Source organism: Amia ocellicauda, chromosome 9 (assembly GCF_036373705.1).
Source record: "Amia ocellicauda isolate fAmiCal2 chromosome 9, fAmiCal2.hap1, whole genome shotgun sequence".
Lineage (NCBI taxonomy): Eukaryota > Metazoa > Chordata > Actinopteri > Amiiformes > Amiidae > Amia > Amia ocellicauda.
Window position 1 is genome coordinate 20,261,324 of NC_089858.1, and position 19,941 is coordinate 20,281,264.

The window sequence follows — 19,941 nt, forward strand, 5'->3', positions numbered from 1 at the left end:
AATGAAACACTGCATGTCACTCAAACAATAAGCCTCAATTATGGATTTTACACAAGCACAAGGACATCCTAAATTGTTGCTAGATGTAAAAGAAAAACTAAAAATGTTACAGCTAATTATAACTTGAAGAACCACTCTGCTTTACCTAGAACAGTCTGTGGTGTATTAAACTTCCCCTGTGTTTTATTTTCCTGCCAGATGATTGCATATGTATTCAAATCCACAGATACAGTATTTTTCATGTTTTGATAACTGTGGATGTAAGACATGAGACAGCACAGGAAGGAAGAACCACCTTATTTAAAAGCAGCTTTTATTTCGGCTCTCATTTTCCGAAATAATTACTGACTAGCTTGTAACTAGTATGCAGTGATGGCTGTAAGAGTCTATCCTTTGGAGTGAGCAGCATCTAAATATAATCCCATTAAGGCGCTGCAGTGCTGGATGTGGCTGGGAGATACTGGTCGGCAGGAGTCAGATGAGGAGAGAACCAGAAAGCTGTGATGAAGACATTTACAGCTGTAATCACCAGGATTAATACAGTCACAATGTTATTCAGCAGGTGAACTCTGTTGAAAACAAAAGGAAAAAGAACATTTTAATATATACATATTCATAAATATATATATATATATATATATATATATGTTTGTATTTATGTGTGTGTGTGTGTATATATATATATATATATATATATATATTAGAGATCACTGCATGCCATTAGCTCCATATAAATGACTCCACATCCTGCTGCATTTAGATGATGTGAGAGTGCTTCAGTTTAAGAGGGTGCCAAAGCGTATTTCAAACAAACCACAATAACATTGTGGGAGTTATGCACACATAATTAATTAAATAAATAAATATGTAAACAAGTACAGCTAGAAAAAGGTATTGTTTATAATGGATTTTGTTTTTTGAGTTTATTGAGAATACAGTATTGTTGATATATATACACCAGTTTATTGTTAAACATTATAGCATTTGAACTGATTAAAGTTTAAAAAACAAACATGTCTACATTCTGATAACTTTTTCCCTCCGATTAAATATGCAAAAAACTGGTTACTTTAAAGAGTGCTTCAAAACAGATCTGTGCAGGCACGATTGCTGGTGCAGAATGTCAATTTAAAACATGCAAAAAACTAAATTATATTTTTATATGGCACAGAAAGATTTAAATCTTGGGCCTGATTAAATTTTTTTTTTTTAACAAACTGCAGACAGTGGAGCTTCTCTCTGTATTTAATCTAAAATATCAGGACCTGCGAACATGGGAGGAGACTCGTTTTGCTGGTGTGGTTTACAAAATGGGCAGGCAGCGCGAGAGGCACCATGAGCCAATCACAGTGTTTGTAATTCAAGAGAAACTGGAGGCAGAAGAGCAAGAGCTCCCTGTGAGAGGCAGCGATGGCTTATGATAGTATATAAACACAGCAATCTGGATTTCCATGCTGTAAATCAAAAGCATGAATCTCGCCGCTTATACAAAACTACAAGCCTGTACTTGGTATCTGTTACAAATATGAGTAGAAAAAAACAAAACAAAAAACAAAGCCGCTATTGATGACAGCTGTGTGGTTATTATTATTATTTTTATGTTTTTATTTATTGGCGTTGTCTATTAGTAGCAGGTGGATCAATGATGATGTGTTCGCTTATATGTGAATAACAGATCAATGCAAATCTTTTATTCAGCATCCACTTATGTGTAGCAAAATGCAGATCAAATGAAAACTTTGACCCACAGGCTAATAGCACTGATTGCAGAATACAAAACTGTACATCATAGTGGTTACATGTATGATTAGAAGAAACTATGATATTTTCCACCATCCCGTAAATAACTATATGATATCAACAGTGTTAATTTAGTAGATTTTCATCTGGTCTGACAAGAATGCTTAATCACGAAAATGCTGTCTCTAGTTATCGGTGTCATTATTATTCTATATACAACACTTCAGCGATAAAACGATCTTGTCAGGCCAGATGAAAACATTCGTGGCTGAAATAATAATGCATATATGTTAAGGAGAAGTGTCTCTAATACAATCCAGGTGAATCGTGTTAAAAAATAAAATTATTTTTAAAAGAGAAAGCTTGGAATTTAAATGATGCATCGCATCTCAAAGATGGAAGAAAAGGTGGAGTTGACTATCTTGTGTTGTTCAGGCCATGCTGAGAGTTGAACCCTGGTCTCCTACACCACAGTGCAGCAACCTTACTGCATCACTAATAATTTCCACTGGCTATGTTTAGATGCACCTTGGCATGGTCATTTGAGTCCAGGCATTTCTACTGTGGCTCAGGTGCACCACTCCCTGTGCCCAAACTAGTTTCAGGAGGCACTATTTCGTACATCTTACTGGCTGATTTCCAAACTGGTCTAGGGGACGTAGTGTTATGTCTCCTTAAGGAGCCAGATGCCAGCTGTTAAGAAAGAAACCATTTTAAATACATAAAAGACTGAGAACAAGTGACCACTCCCACTTTACCCAGCCGCTAATAGCTAACTACAAAACTGTGCATCATGGCAGTTACATTGAAAATTAGAAGAAAAGAGTATCTTACAAAAAATGTAACTGCAACTGAGTACAGTTGGTGGCTGGGTCTAAACTATGTTTTATTCCCTCGCATTGTGTGAGAAAAGATCTGCGAGAAGGTCATATGGCGGTGCAATCATTTTAGATTTATTACCATGAAAGTTTGGTATAGTGATATTCTTCTGATGGGATGGTGAATTTTCAAATTTTGTAGTCTGTTTGGGGAATACTATCCCTCCTGGCAGAAAAGGAAATGTACCATGCTGTATGTTAATAGTAAAATGAACCACCATCAATTAAGCTGACACTTACTCAGAGAGGCCCTCAGCTTCTTTTTAGTTTTCAGTGGCACTGGATTCGTGTAAACATACTTAATGTACACAAAAGGGGTTTTAATTTTAATGTTTTAAATAAACACTGGATTAATCAGCTGATATTTTTGTGTCTCCCAATTTAGTGTTGGCTTTTGTTTACTTTTATTTTTTATTTGTGTCCCCTTGTCAGGCACAGGAAATTAAAGTGGGGACTATTTAGCCTTAAGATCTTCGAGCTATAGAATTGTTTCCCTTTTCATGTGGCTTCAATTTAGATAAAATGTGTTAGATCTTCAAAGCTAAGCTTCATCTGCAGCTGAATACCTGATTTGTACCTTTTTGTACCGAACATAATATTATCATGATAAAACCTCCCAGTGGCCTTTCTGCACTGTAGCACTCATTTACATTTATATTGATAGCAGGCTCCATATTGCTTAACTTTGAGCAAAGTATAATTCCAAAACCAGTGAAGTTAAATTGTAAAATAGAGCATCCTCAAACACTCAAAATTGAATGTACCTGCTGACATTGTCCTTATAATGATGCTACAGCCAAGGACATTGAGACTTTAAAACAAACAGATGTTTCATTACCTTTAGTCCGAATTCAGCTCATTCTTTAGAACATTAAGAAAGCACAATGTTGCAACATACCTGCAAGCTATTTTTATTGTGCTTTATAAGAATGTATTCATTGTGATCCAATATGTCTGAATAAATACAGATAAGTAGGCAGCCTTCTGTAATCTCATCTGGTAAGGATATATCTTGATTAATCATTGTTCTCAGATAATTACGATCAAATGCACTTCCTTCTGCTCTAAGATTAGTTCTACTTTGGAATTCAGTTCCAGAATAAATCTGGCTAGTCATTTTGTAGCCTGGCATTATTTTTAATAGAAAATTATAATTTATTAGAAATACAGTACTGTGCAAAAGATTTAGGCAGGTGTGAAAAAATGCTGTATAATACACATTATTATATTATAAATATATAGATTATATTTATAAATTAACAAAATGCAAAGTGAGTGAACAGAAAAACAATCTAAATCAAATCCATATTTGGTGTGACCACCCTTTGCCTTCAAAACAGCATCAGTTCTTCTAGGCACACTTGCACAAAGTCAGGGATTTTGTAGGCATATAGTCAGGTGTATGATTAAACAATTACAGCAAACAGGTGCTAATGATCATCAATTCAATATGTAGGTTGAAACACAATCATTAACTGAAACAGAAACAGCTGTGTAGGAGGAATAAAACTGGGTGAGGAACAGCCAAACACAGCTAACAAGGTGAGGTTGCTGAAGACAGTTTACTGTCAAAAGTCAAACACCATGGCAAGACTGAGTACAGCAACAAGACACAAGGTAGTTATACGGCATCAGCAAGGTCTCTCCCAGGCAGACATTTCAAGGCAGACAGGGGTTTCCAGATGTGCTGTCCAAGCTCTTTTGAAGAAGCACAAAGAACTGGGCATCGTTGAGGACCGTAGACGCAGTGGTCGGCCAAGGAAACACTGCATCAGATGAGACACGCAATGCTTACTTCCCTTCACAATCGGAAGATGTACAGCAGTGCCATCAGCTCAGAATTGGCAGAAAACAGTGGGACCCTGGTACACCCATCTACTGTACAGAGAAGTCTGGTCAGTAGTGGCCTTCATGGAAGACTTGCGTCCGAAAAGCCATACCTCCGACGTGGAAACAAGGCCAAGCTACTCAACTATGCACGAAAACACAGGAACTGGGGTACAGAAAAATGGCAGCAGGTGCTCTGGACTGATGAGTCAAAATTTGAAATATCTGGCTGTAGCAGAAGGCAGTTTGTTCACCGAAGGGCTGGAGAGCGGTACAAGAATGAGTGTCTGCAGGCAACAGTGAAGCATGGTGGAGGTTCCTTGCAAGTTTGGGGCTGCATTTCTGCACTAATTCTGGAATTAGTGGTCTCCTCAATGCTAAGAAGTACAGGCAGATACTTATCCATCATGCAATACCATCAGGGAGGCATCTGATTGGCCCCAAATTTATTCAGCAGCAAGACAACGACCCCAAGTGATGGTATGGCCCCCACAGAGCCCTGATCTCACCATCATCGAGTCTGTCTGGGATTACATGAAGAGAGAGAAGCAACTGAGGCTGCCTAAATCCACAGAAGAACTGTGGTTAGTTCTCCAAGATGTTTGGGTCAACCTACCTGCCGAGTTCCTTCAAAAACTGTGTGCAAGTGTACCTAGAAGAATTTATGCTGTTTTGAAGGCAAAGGGTGGTCACACCAAATATTGATTTGTTTGGACAATTTTTAAAATAATAATAATAATAATAATAATAATAATAATAATAATAATAATAATAATCTGCATAGCTGTTAAAGACTGAAAACCTAATCCTTGGTCAGGCCAGCTAGGTAAAGACTTCATAAGTCTCCATACAGAGCATTAACTGATCTTCAGAAAAGTGTAATATCCAAGAATCTTTTCTTTTTTTAAAAGCTTCTCCCTTTATTCTGTAAGCATTTAAAACCAATGATAGATAATGAACATAGTGGGAGAAGAAAAAGAAACTTAATTTTATATAGGTTTTTATATATTTATTTATTTTCTGGGAATTGAAAACAAGGGAAGTTCCACCAATGACTTCCCTGCAGCAGAGACAGTCGATCTGCTAAATTAACGGGGCCTAGCAAAGGCTTTTTGCTTGGACCATAATGACTGCATTTGAACACATTGTGAGTCACTTGTCTTATTCCCTTTGATCAACTTAGTGTTTGTGAGAGAGGTGGTCATTTTTTGGCATCAGTGCTAGTTTCCCCTTCCTCAGCCACCATGACTAAGATTGGTTTATGAATGTGAGTCACATTGATCCACTGGAATGATATTTATTGTGTTCATCAGTGCTGGAATCCCCATAATGAGTCATTCTGATTGTTTGTAGTCGTTCATTGACAACTAACAATCTGGTAGTTCATTGTATTAGATGCTACAATTTACAGCTGTGTTCCCCTACAAATGGAAAAACATGTTTTTCTTTCTTGGGGTTTTCAAGTAGCCCTTTAGAAAGGAAAGTCATTTGTCTTCAGCATACCTGTCACTGAGTCTATGTTCAGGATCGTCATATTGAATATTGTGTGACCCGTTGTAGATCAACAGCACTGCCACCATAAGCTGGAGACTGACTGAGACACACTGAAAAGGAAAGAGTCAAGTGATATGCAAACGCTATATTCTAAACACTTCAACATTGAAAAACACTTCTGATTAGATATTTTACATGATTTCTAAGATAGACTGTGCATCCATTTATCATATCAATAGTGGCTTGCTAGAGTGTTGTAAAAGTGTATAAATTGCCACACTTATTGCCAAATGTACTGTATTTCATTTCAGGGATCATTACTTGACCACGTGATAAACAGCTGAAACACCACAACTCTTTTGCTTTTTCCACCGCTTTGACAGACAGAGGCCAGGTAAATGGGACTGTAAGGCACCAATTAATTAGGCACTCTTCATAGAAACACAAAATTGCATTCTTTGGTAGTTGCAGACCTCGATGTTTATCACTTTTACTCATGTGCCACAACTGTTTTATGGCTATATCTTTTTGTGTTCCCCAGACTGACAGAAAGCTTTCAACAGGTTCCTCTTCCATACATACCAGCATGGTGAAGAGGAAATAATAGAACTGGGTGTCAGGGCCCTGTTGCAGGAGATGCTTCATTTGGGATGCATTGGCAGTGAAGAGAGCCATATCGAGGAAGCCCTGAGCCAGAGTCTTTGTTCTGGCATAAGTGTTTATGTTCCTTATTACCTGTCATTTGAAAACAACATGTTATTACAGTGTCACTGCTGGCAGGTTAGAATACAGTAAACGTAGCCTGAACAGGCCACAATTATATGTAAGAGAATAGAATTACTTATAATTAATGTGTTGATGGACTGCCTTACAACAACTCCAACACAGATGACAACAATGTGGGCATATTATTTTAGTCGTTGAAAAGAGCAGAAATACAGAACTGCTTATTGCTGAGCACAAACATTGTACCTTGAGTCTGACTCAGAAACCCCAACTACTGACATAATTTTGCACTTTTCTATCTAGAGTGTTAAAGACTTCTTTATTACCAAATATGATATTTTAACACTTTCCTGGCAAAGAAATTTGTTTTTATTCTAAAAAGTCCTGCAGGTCTGCGAGGCGCTGGTTTTATACCCAGAGAAACAATTTGAGAACCTAGTCGTTGCGCTCTATGGAAATAGTTTCACACAATATGTAGTTTTGAACTCCTACTGCATACAGATGTTTCAACAATGGAGTCAAAACTAGTTTGCGACTTTGAAATCTTTCACAAAAGGTCAAAACGAGTGAGGACTTTTCATTGGACCCTCAAGAGATTTAACTAAAGGTTATAGTTGTCTGCTTTTGGAACAAGGCATTGTAGACCTACTTCAAATTGGATTCAAAATAATCTATTGTGCAAAACACGTACAAAGAAATTCCGTGACAGAGGATCAAAATTTGCCTCTTTAAAACTGACAGAATATTACTTCTGAGCTATCAAGTTCTAGATATATCACATGTTTGTATTCATGGGTCAGAATAAAAAAAAATATTAAAAATGAGATCATGAGAACCTTGTTTCAACTTCCAGTAATCGGTAATAAGTTAGACAGCAATAGATGATAGTAAATGTAATATAAATGACACACGAGACAAATACAGTCTGTCATATCGTCTAGGTCTGAAGAAAAAAAAAGAAAGTGCTGTGCCATTTTAAAGGGACAATGTCCTGCTTGTTACTGATGGATTTTAGATTTAAAGACAATACCTTATTTTGTACTAATCACAGTGGAATTGGAAAGCGGAAACAGGTTTGATCCAAATTGGCATGCACTCCACTATAATTGGCTTCCATATTAAAAAGATGAATAGCACAATAGAATTCGCAATGAAAATATTTTCATGTCAGGGCATGTTAGATAAGGCAATCTGTTTTTTATTCTCGTTTTCACCATTTTGAGAAAGAGAATGCAAAAGGATTCTCTTTTCAAGGCAGCAATAGGAAAACAAAATTGAACAAATGCTGCCACGTATTATTAATCTGTTTAGTGGCTGGCACTAATGTCATGCTTTTTTTCCTTTTGGTCCTGAATGGTTGGCTACAGGAAACGATAAGTATATACTATGCATTGCTCATTGCACCAGTAATTCCAACAGGAAGGACCACCCTTTCCATTCAATCACGTAGATTATAAATGCCATCATATTATCCTAAATTGTGTGAGGATTTCAGTAGCATGAACTAATGATGCTCGATGAAAGATTAGCTGAGGCCACCAGACGAGGCCTCCAGACCCTTTTTAGTTTTGATGTAAGCTGAATTTAAAGCCATGTGTCAAAGGGCATTTACCACATAACTGCACAACCCTTTCAAAATAATTCTTAAAAAAAAATCCTAGCATATTAAAAACTTTAAGCCATAAAACTAAAGCAATGATGTACACTTAAAGGGGTTATAAAACACTCCAGCTTGCAGGTACTATCTGTGAAATCATGCACACCCTATATTTAGGTCTGAAGTGGTTTTGCCTTCAGTCCTTTAACAACTGGTAAGATCAGAGCCTCAATCTTTCTATGTCAGGTATTCTTAGCCTTATGAAAAGTAGGTCATTCCTGTGATGACAAAGTCCGCTAAAACACCTGCTAACAAATGCTAGAAAAAAATATGAAAAGAACTCTTGGAAATTAAATCAAACAATTATGAATTTGTATTATTATTTTTAATTAGTGTTTAACATATTTTTTCAGATGCAAGAAACTACTGTGAGGAATCTCCTTTTAAGATTGTGTAAGTTTTGTCCACCATATATTTGTTTAGTTATTTATTTCGCCATTGAGCATGAGCAATAAAATGAATGGTACGATATGAAATTGTCTATCCAGTGCCCTTGATTTCCCATGAAGCACAAATGTTAGGTTTTCTGCAGTTTTATATTTATATGATAATGTGCACAGAACATATTATTCTTATGATTCTGACAGCAAAACCAAGCCCTTACTCTAGATATGAGGAAACACAGAGAAGTAAACTGAATCTTTAGTTGAAGAGGGATATAAAATACATACATTCTTGTTTTTTTCTGCAGAGATGTCACACATACTGTATTTAAGGCATTAGGTGTAAACATTTTTTGCTCTTTCATTTATTTGTGTATGGTTGCTTAGTTCATTAATCCATTATTGCAAAAATACAGAATGCCTAATGCATAGGCTTTCATGATTATATGGGCATCTCCTCTTGCAGCTCAACAGAAAACAAAACTGCACAGAGCTGACATTAGGAAAATGGTTGATTTAAAAGAAAATTAAATTCTGGGAATGGCTGGCTTCTGGATGAATTCTGGCTGAAATCAGACGGGTGGCTACAGTTTAGTCCCCAACAAAGGATGTTTAGCTAGTACACCACAGTTGAAAAGGTCAGAGGGATGAAGTTGCCTCTCACTTATCCAAGGTGAAGCTGCCATCGACTCAATGGAAATTCAGCCCTTTGGAACATATAGTATCGCAGGTCCTCAGCATTAACATAAATGGTCTCTAACCAATTGTATGGCAATGGCAGTACATCTTTGAATTGCACTTTTGAAGAGTATTACATTTCCCTGGGAGATCAAATGCCAAAACAATATGGATAGTTTTTCCATTAGCGTACTTCAACCCCAATAACACGAATGCAAGAGAGATGATACATTGCACAAGCACATACATTTAGATTCTGTTAGCATTTTTTCTGCATTTCACAACCTCTCCTTTTCATTTATTTGGATGTGGATGTACTGGGAACTATTGTATATATAAATGTGTGTGTATACATATATATATATATATTTTTTTTTTCTCCAATATTCCCAAAATTCCCCTAAAGATGGATTATAACAGTAATTTTTTTTTATTGTGTAATAGAACGTCATCTGAGCATTCCTACTGAGTTATGATTTAATGTGGTTTATGCATTTACTTATTCCAGACACCCACACAGCATTCAATTAAGGGTCTCATCATTATGCCCAAGTGTTAAAACTTACCAGCAAGGCGAATTGTAGTGAGACATATACCCTTTTTTAATTTTTTCTTTTTACTAGGTTGCACAGTCACTTCTTAGACTTTTGTTGCTGGGTGATTTTTTATTCCATAATTGATTTTAATTTCATAATAAAAATTACCACAGAGCATATGGTATGGACTGCAGAATGGCCTCTGGTGGATTATGAAAACAGGCCTGCATAATACTTGCTTCAGTGGCTCAGGAGCTTTCAGGTCTGATGTTACTCAGAGAATTGTTTTTCATAATCCCCTGTGCGCTGTAGCATAAAGAAGATCTTTCTTGGTGACAAAACTAGTTATGTGTACAAAACATGTATGTATTATTTTCTATTGGGTGTCATTTTAGAATTCTTCCCCCCACACGTACACTGAAATACTTGACAGATCTCAACTGTATTTACATGGTTGTCAATGGTTTGTTGTTTCTAATAAAGTTCAGTAATAAACTCGGATGAGAATTAAGTGAAAGGAAATTAAAAGCAATGAAATGCAAACTTATTTTCTTTCCTGCCTCCTTATGCTTTACTAAAATGATGATACATATGTATAGTTAATATGACACTTTAAAAATAAAAAAAGACCTTCATAATTCTTCAAGGAAAATGTGATTTTTAAATAATGAATTTGCCTAGAATAGCCTAACTGAAATGCTTCATCTGATTTATTGTCATATGGTGTCGGATGCCAATATATTTTAATACCCTAAGAGGACTGAAAAATCTGAACTTGTACTATTCCAGAGAACACAATGCATTTTTAAACATCTATAATAATTTACAATTGTCTTTGTAGTAAGATAAGTTTTGTATTAAGGAGACTTGGGCAGCTTAAAATAGCCTTATTATAGCATTTTTCACAATGACAAAAAGGTCAAATGCACACTTTTGCTTGTTTGTTAAAAAGTTGGTTCAACTCAATGTTCAGAATAATGAACGTTTGTTTTTGTTATGTAATTTGTAATATTTTATACCACCATTCAGTATCATTGCTCTGTATTTGGTTGTATACATAAAAAAAAACATCCTTTAGTGTATTGACAATTTTGTGATTGATCACATAATTGGGACTAAATAATTAAAGTTACATATGCTGTTTGCCTGTTGGAAATCATTATGCGCTATAATTACATGCTGATGCATGGCACTATTGTTTGCAGAGCAATAATTAAATAGCTTGGATTAAATTACTGCTATTTTTATGTTACAAATGTATAGGCAATCTTGTTTTCCTGTGGTGAAAGATCTGCATAAATCACTGCAATATGGGCTGGTTTTACAGTGTATGTGTTATAACAGTTGATAATATATAATATGATATAATATAATATAATATAATATATGCATACTACCAGTGCTCATCCAAGTAAAACAAACCAGCTAGGAAAGATGTATGCATGGAATAAATAAACTAAATAAATGCCTTAAACTCTATTGAAAACAAACAAACACCCCTAAATATATAAATACATACATATATACATACATACTTAGATACATAACTGGTATATCATTTCAGCACAATCATTTATTGAGAAACTGCTTTCTGCCATACTAATAGCACACTAATAACTACTACTAATAGTAATTCCCCTTACTCTGTGATGCATCTATAACATGTAAATACTTGTAATATCTTCTCACCACTCTAGCCCCTTGACTTTCTATTTTGTAGCTGAACAGCAGTTACCACATGTTTTGCAGATTCTTTTAGTCTTCTAGTCTAGTAACAGGCCTTTTCACTCAGTAATCAATGTGAAGATGGGGTTGAGAGTCCTTAGGTCAGCCTCCATTATTTCAAGTTATTGCTGTATGCCTGGGGTTTAAGTTTTGCGGTCAGCTCATTTATCACCAAGTCAGCTTTGTGCTCTTGATATCATGACCTTAAGTGTGGTACACTCTTATCTTACAAGAGGAGAAACCATATAACCATTCTAAACATTACTGTAATATCCAATTTAATACTGTAACGAAAGCATAACGCTTTAAAGGAATTCGTGAAATACGAAAATAATAATGCATGACTGAGGTAATACTTAAAAAATATATCTTCTAAGGGTAGCAGTGTATGCGTGTACTGGTAGACATAATAGGATAGTCATATTTAAATATTACATTTTACATAATAAATTACAAAAAAACTTAATATATTCATTCATATAGACAGATAAATAGCAAGACTGATGAACTGCAAAATATGTGGCCATTCAGATGCTGCTTTTGCATTCAGAATTCTCTTTAGTCCACCTTTTCTGCAACAGAATAAACATGTTCAGTATCAGCCTTTGCTAATATTAAAGTTATTTAAATTCAGTTTGAATCTGGTTATTCTTGTTTACTCTTTTGGATGAACTGTATTTTTTTGTTCCCCAATATGATACATTGTCTTTGAAACAATGATAGTTTAAATTCATGATTTAAGAGGAAATGAAAGCACCTCTCAATATAGATGCCATACTCACAGTTAGGATTATATAAGTGACTCTATTACAACAGCTTAGACTTGATTACCAAAGTGGATCATATAAACCTTTCTGCTAACCTTCCAGCTGAGAATAATAAGTGAAGGTCAACTGCTTGGTTTATACCAGGCACCTTTACTTATAAAGTATGGGATTCAATGTAAACCCAACATCTTTTGCGGAGTGCACTAAAGTAATGTTTTCCAACATCAATATACACAGTAGAAACATGATAATTTAATTACTTTATACTGAAAGATTGACTAAAAATGTTGAGCAATATTATAAGCACACTCTTAAGTGTTAAATTTAAGAGTATACTTAATTATGCTCTTATATCACAAGAGTTAGTTTAATTGCCAAAATGTGCTTATTATAAAACCCTTTTGCAAAATTACAAATACAATGCACAATATATTGACACTGCCAAGAGAGATGGTACAGCTAGGTATGACCACAATAATTGCATCTAATGTATCAACACTTATGGGACTGATTCCTGGACAAAGTAGAGTAAAGTAATAAATAAATTACAATTTAATAAAGATAAGTAAACCATCAATTGTATATACCGAAACTGCTTATCCTGCTGAGGGTCGCAGGGAAGCCGGAGCTGATCCCGGCAGGCATAGGGTGCAAGGCAGGAATACACCCAGGATGGGACACCAGGCCATCGCTGGGCAACACACATGCACACACATACCTACAGGGCAATTTAGAGAAGCCAATTAACCTAACCTGTATGTCTTTGAATGGTGGGAGGAAACTGGAGTGCACAGAGGAAACCCACACGGACACGGGAGAACATGCAAACTCCATACAGACAGGCCAGGACTGGAACCCGGGACCCCTGGAGCCATTATATATATATATATATATATATATAATAGAATATCTAACTGCGATGAGCCACAGAAGATGAAGAACAGCAACTCCCATGGAAAGATACAGATCTGTATATTTTTATTCTTGTACTTTCATAGTTCAGAAGATCAGAAAACAGCTTTAACGCGTTTCAACAGTTCGTCTTCATCAGAACATTGCAAGTAAATCAGGTGTTTCAAACATTTAAATAACCTGAAAAAGCCACACCCTGTATCAATTGATACCCCCTAATCCAGAGTCAAGTCAATCAATACATAATTATTCAATCAACGTGCAAGTTGTTTCAGCAAGGAATATGTAGACGTTTGAATTAGATTATCTAAATTCTAAATTCTAAATTTCAAAGGGATGTTACGGACTACAAAAATTGGACAGTTTATAACTGGGATGGACGACAGACTAAACACAGAATACGCCCTAGATGGTATAAACAGAGGGGAGAAGATTTGACAATTTAATCAGCGAGTGATCGGGATTTCACCGACCAAAGTGATGTGGATAATAAATCGGCTCGTTTTTTTTTAGAGAAGCGACAACCACACTACGGATCCGGACGGAACAGACTAAAAGACGAGGAGCGGCAAGAGGGGCAAGAGACCCAACACCAGAGCGGAGATCTCGGCGCAACACCGTCAAAATCATGCGGTAATTCATCTTTCTTCTACTTAACCAAGGGCTGTCTTTTGTTCCAACCAGTAATGGGAACGTATTGGGCATAAAAACAGACTGTTTTAAACTCGTACGTCAATTGCACTTAAAAAGACTTCACAGACTGTTTTAGAACCACTGGATAACACGTCAAGAACTCAATTTCAAAAGAAATCTTATTTTTTGCCTAATACAAACTTGAATCCTAATATCACCTTTGGACGACTTTTAAACCGTGATATTGATTAACTTATTAAAAAGAAACCTCGCCCCTCATACTATAATCTAACGAAAGAAGTAGTTGTTTCAAAGCAGATCTTTCATCTAATAAAGATATTACAATTAAACCTGCAGACAAAGGGGGAGCAATCATTGTCATGGACACAGTAGCCTATAGAAGGGGAAGTACTTTCTCAATTAAACAATAACCAGTTTTACTCTGTTTTAATAAGTGACCCCGCTTCTAAATTTAAAATGAAAATAGACCTTATGTTAGATCAGTATCTGGAGAGGGGCTGGCTTAACAAATCGGAATGTGAATTCTTGAAGGTACAGTATCCTATATGTCAGCATTTTATTGTCTTCCAAAAGTGCACAAAGATCCAATTAACCCTCCAGGGAGACCCATTGTGTCCGGTATAGGCTCGTTAATTGAACGTCTATGCCAATACATTGAGTTTTATTTACAGCCGTTTGTACTTAAACTTTCTTCACATCTTTCTGATACTCGTGATGTCTTAAATTACATTAAGGAAATTGATATTGAGGAGAATCATATTCTTGTGACATTGGATGTAACTGGCTTGTATACCAACATCCCACATACAGGTGGACTTGAAGCTGTTCTAGATCTATGCAACATAGAGTTGATACTGGAACTACTGGATAAATTCAAATTATTTTGCATTTGAAGGAAAATACTACCAACAAACTAGAGACACGGCGATGGGAGCAACGTTTGCCCCAAGTTACGCAAACCTATGGGATGTTGGGAGAAAACATTTTATTTTGAATGACACCAATGTGTATCTGCCTTATATCTCTGCGTGGAAACGATACATTGATGATATATTATTGATTTGGTCTGGGTCTAAGGTACAACTCGAACAATTTGTGGAGTATATGAACTAAAATGTGAAGCAAATATGCACCACATTAATTTTTTAGATCTGGAAACTTACAAACGTGAGAATAAATTACATACTACTCTATTTAGCAAACCAACAGACCGAAATTAGCTATTCATTTCCAGTAGTCAACATCCACGTTCCTTGATCAACAATATACCTAGAGGACAATTATTACGTGTGAAACGCAATTGTTCTACAGAGGATCAATTGGCGGTTAAAACTGAGGAAATGTATTCCAAATTTAGAACAAGAGGATATAAAGATGGTCTGCTTAAGAAAACTATGGAAGAAATTAAATGCATAGATAGGGTATCTCTCCTTCAAAAGAAGGAGGAGGAGAACAGTAATCTGAATATTTGTTTTTCTACGGAGTTTAATTTCATGTCGCATGATGTTAAAATCATTATTCGTAAACACGGTCATATTCTGAGATATGACCAATCTTTGAGAGAAGTAATACAAGAGAATCCACCTCGTGTCATATTCAAACGTGCTAAAAACATAAGGGATATTCTAGTACATTATTTCAGTCCCAAAATTGAACATCCTCATGCTTGACTCCCTAACAAACCTCTGAATGGCAGCTACAAATGCGGACATTGTGTAAATTGTTCTAATACTATTAACACAAAATATTTATTTTATTATTTATTTATTTTATTTATTATTATATTTATTATTTATATTTATATTTCTCCCATCCACGATCTGGTTAAAAAAAATCTAAATTAATGGATTTATAAATTGTAACACCACTTGTGTGATCTATATGTTAACTTGCCCTTGTGGTCAGGTTTTACAATGTACAAACCAAAAGAAATCTGAAAATACGGATAGCAGAACACAAAGCAGCTATTCGAAACCAGAATCCCTATGCAAAGGCAAAGCACTACACTATGGCTGGACATGGATCTCCTCCGCACTCATTGAGGTTCGTGGGTGTGGAGAAGGTCAATGTACCGCATGCATGCATATGATCTAATTGCTCTTGTAATACATGTAATGGTGATTTTGATGTATTTTTTGTATGTTTGGTAACTGTTTTATTCAGTATGATCCCTGAAGTTATTGATTCATTAATTAAAATATTTTATAATATAATTGAATTATCATGATTGACTAAGGGGTTAAACATGGAGATTGGGGAATTTAGATAATCTAATTCAAACGTCTACATATTCCTTGCTGAAACAACTTGCACGTTGATTGAATAATTATGTATTGATTGACTTGACTCTGGATTAGGGGGTATCAATTGATACAGGGTGTGGCTTTTTCAGGTTATTTAAATGTTTGAAACACCTGATTTACTTGCAATGTTCTGATGAAGACGAACTGTTGAAACGCGTTAAAGCTGTTTTCTGATCTTCTGAACTATGAAAGTACAAGAATGAAAATATACAGATCTGGATCTTTCCATGGGAGTTGCTGTTCTTCATCTTCTGTGGCTCATCGCAGTTAGATATTCTATTTTATGTTAAATTCCCGGGACAAGGAACCCCAGATTGGAAACAACGCAACTAGACAACTATTTTTTAGCGTCTCTCTCTCTCTCTCTCTGTGTGTGTGTGTGTGTGTGTGTGTATATGTGTGTGTGTATGTGTATATATATATATATATATAACATACTAACTAGTTTACATTTACCTTAAGGCCATGCACTGGTAGTTGCCGGTGGAAACTCGGTTTTGAATAAGAGTGCATACAAGTCCTTTTGAAATGCATCTCTTCCAATATACACCCCCACACATGTACAGACTACTGTTTTCCTCCTCTGTGCTAATCAGGAAATTCAGTTCTTAAACCAAAAAAAAAAAAAAACCTGCAATCAAGCGCAGACACTCATCTGCTCTCAAGAAAGTCTTGTGTGTTGTTTTTTTTCTTCCAGCATACTAAGAAAATTACTCTGCTTCAATGCACCACTCTACCTGGGTCGAACAACAAGGTGCCCCTTAGTCTACGCTTCCAATTTTAGACAATGTGCATTGACTGAGAGTCTGACAAAGAAGTGCACTGACAATGAGTTTTTTTTTTTTTTTTTTTTTTTTTTTTTTTGTGCTACAAACATGGATGGAGTACTGTATGATGCTAAACCAGAACGACTGATTTAAACCCAGGCTGTAAACGATATGTAAATTGCAGTTTTATACCTGTGGAAAAAACACTGCAAATATTAATATTAAACCTGTTTTGTCCCCCTTTTTACTGCTGTTAACAAATAGTTTGAAAAGTTCAGTTTAATTATTTAGCAGTCGTACACCACAAAAGAACAACAACATAAAAACCGGCACATTCTTCGTTGAATCGCATACCCTGAAAACATCTTTTCACTGAAAACTGTTCAGATTAACAATCAGTCTGTGCCATGGAAACAACATATAAAAGCTCAGCCAATCATTCCATCAGAAGCTGTTTTGTTAGATATAAAACTCTTCTAAAGTGAAGCACTGAAGAAATCCTGGTATTTCAGGGTCTGGAGCACTTATTTTACAGGTGACGAAAAAACAAACAAAACAAAAACATTAATTGAAAGATTATAGATTCATTTTGTTGACTATTGTCAGGCTTTCGTTTTTATCAGTGAAAAGGGACACTGCTCTTCAGTGTAAGTGATCAAAGATGTGGCCGATAAGGCCTGAACATCCTTATCAGACCGTCCACCCAATGTGTGGCCTGGTCAAGTATTGGAACGTCTCTCACTGCAATCAACAGTGGGCTTGCAAAATCTGTGTCAATCTAAATTGAGAAATGACATTGATTGTTTCAAAGGGCGTCAAGCTGTAAATTGACAATCGGTTTCTGCAACAAGATAAAAAGAAAACAATCTGAATGAAGGGCTGCCTTTTTCCCAGTTGGGTTTCTAGGGTAATCACATTAATGCTTTTTGTGCTGCAAGACAAAATGCCACCTGTGCTGATAATTGATAGGAGGCGGTATCGGAAGACTGACCATTATCTTAATGGCACAAGGAACAGCTCAAATATTAAGATTGCTATCATTTAGTTACAGTTCCTAAATGAACATAATGTTAAAATAGTAAACCAGTAATATTTCCCTTTTCCAGTATTGGTATCGGTATTTTGCATTATCTTTTAAGAAGTTAAACCGTAATAGAAATAAACCAGCTTTGTGACAGACTCTTCAGAACATTATTTATTCAGTAATACAGATGTTAAAAAATTCAAGTCCTACTTCCCAAAACCGATTTGCATCCTTCCCACATCATTTGGGGCTTCCATTTGCATAATTTAGGATTAAGAACATGATATTTCCAAGCACAATATTTTTTGCAAAGACACAAGCATGTTGAAACTTTACATTAATTCCTTAATCCAAGAGCTGCTCCAATCCTCCACCTGTTAAATCAGTTATTATAAGAAATACAACTCTGAGTGGTTTAAGAGCTTTGTATAGCAAGTGACTGTGAAAAGCAAAATACTAGAGACTACAGATACAGGAGAGTGTATTAATTCTGGTGGTCAGAAAGTAAGAAATGTTTCCTGTGAGAATAAATAACAGATTGAAAGAAGGATTCTTTAAGAAATGGGGATTTGGAGAAAATAATTTAGATTCTGTTCTGGTACATGAGCTATATAAATAAAGTAGGCCATTTTGGTGAAACTAGCAAGGTGGTGTTTGTATTGGTGCCTTAAAAAAAAAAATGCTTCAGTACAAAGAGGCCCTTATTATAACGTGGTGATCCTCCAAATCAGTGAATTAAATCAATGAAACTTGTACAATGGATGATAGAAAATGTTCACAACATCAAAACTGTAATTTAATGTTTCAATTTTTTGAGCGGTAGCCAAGTATAAGTAAGTTGTTCCAGAAAGGTATTGATTGTCTGTGGCCACTACATGTTATTAGAATAACATCGATGCACTCCAATATATGCTAATTTAAATTCAGTTTTAGGAAGCTGTTGAATCTCTCCCTGGAAAATGTAAAAACAACAAGTTGACAGCAGTTTGTGTACTGATAATGTAGAGGAAATAAAAAGATAAATTAGATAAATGTTGCTTAGTTTTTAAACCCCAAATGTATTATGCAACAGAGCAGAACTGCAGATTTAAAGTTCAGTAGATATTTGTGTTTTCAAAATAGCCGTTTTCAATACTCAACAGTGTGTTTTTTTTGTCACCAACGAAGATATTAATTATATATCAATGAAAAGTTTCACTCACATTTATTCTGTTTTCTCCGCTGGGGTTATGTTGGAAGAGTGGTTCCTCATCTGTGGAGAGATCACTCTCCTCTTGTGGTAAACTTCTATGCATGCTTCTTCGAAATAAAGAGCTCATCTTTGAAACCTTAAATCAGACAGACTTATTACACCACACACACTGAAAGATGCACTGATCATATCCAAAGTTCATTACATTTCTACTGCCAAAAGACTTTCAGTAGCAAGTTTAAAACTGAAGGAACTGAAACTAAATTTAGATTTAAAAAAAATGTACTGACTATTCATGACAGTGGAGAAATACACCAGGAGTCCCTGTGCATGTATTTGTGTTAGAGTTCTACTGCTATCTATACTGGGAGCCAGTTGAGGGTGGCTTTATTCACAGCAATACTGAATCGGGTATTTGGTGGACAAAGCTGCTGACTGACCAAAGCTTTTTAAATGCTTTCAGCTGTGTAGGACAGTTTTGTTTTAACGGCCTCTCCCGTGAAGGTTCTCATAGAGGTGTAAAAGTCACGCAGAAGCTGTTAATAGGGAACCCATGTGCATGTGGAAAAACTATAGCCTCCACCACCCCTGAAAAGTAGCAACACACCTACCCCTGTTAAAAATAAATGTAAATGAAATAATTTAAACCATATTGATACTCAGACAAACTCTTTAACA

At 35.7% G+C, this 19,941-nt stretch overlaps 1 protein-coding gene across 1 annotated transcript; it reads right to left on the bottom strand.

The window, feature by feature from the left end:
* Window positions 1-340: 340 nt before the first annotated feature.
* Window positions 341-19,610, bottom strand: LOC136758256 (ninjurin-1-like). The gene is made up of 5 exons (XM_066712513.1): window positions 19,554-19,610; window positions 19,274-19,399; window positions 6,522-6,674; window positions 5,949-6,049; window positions 341-569 (listed from the first exon to the last, which is right to left on the bottom strand). The coding sequence occupies exons 2-5, from the start codon at window positions 19,388-19,390 to the stop codon at window positions 425-427; spliced, it is 516 nt and encodes a 171-aa protein (XP_066568610.1). The 5' UTR covers window positions 19,391-19,399; window positions 19,554-19,610; the 3' UTR covers window positions 341-424.
* Between the last annotated feature and the right edge of the window lie 331 nt (window positions 19,611-19,941).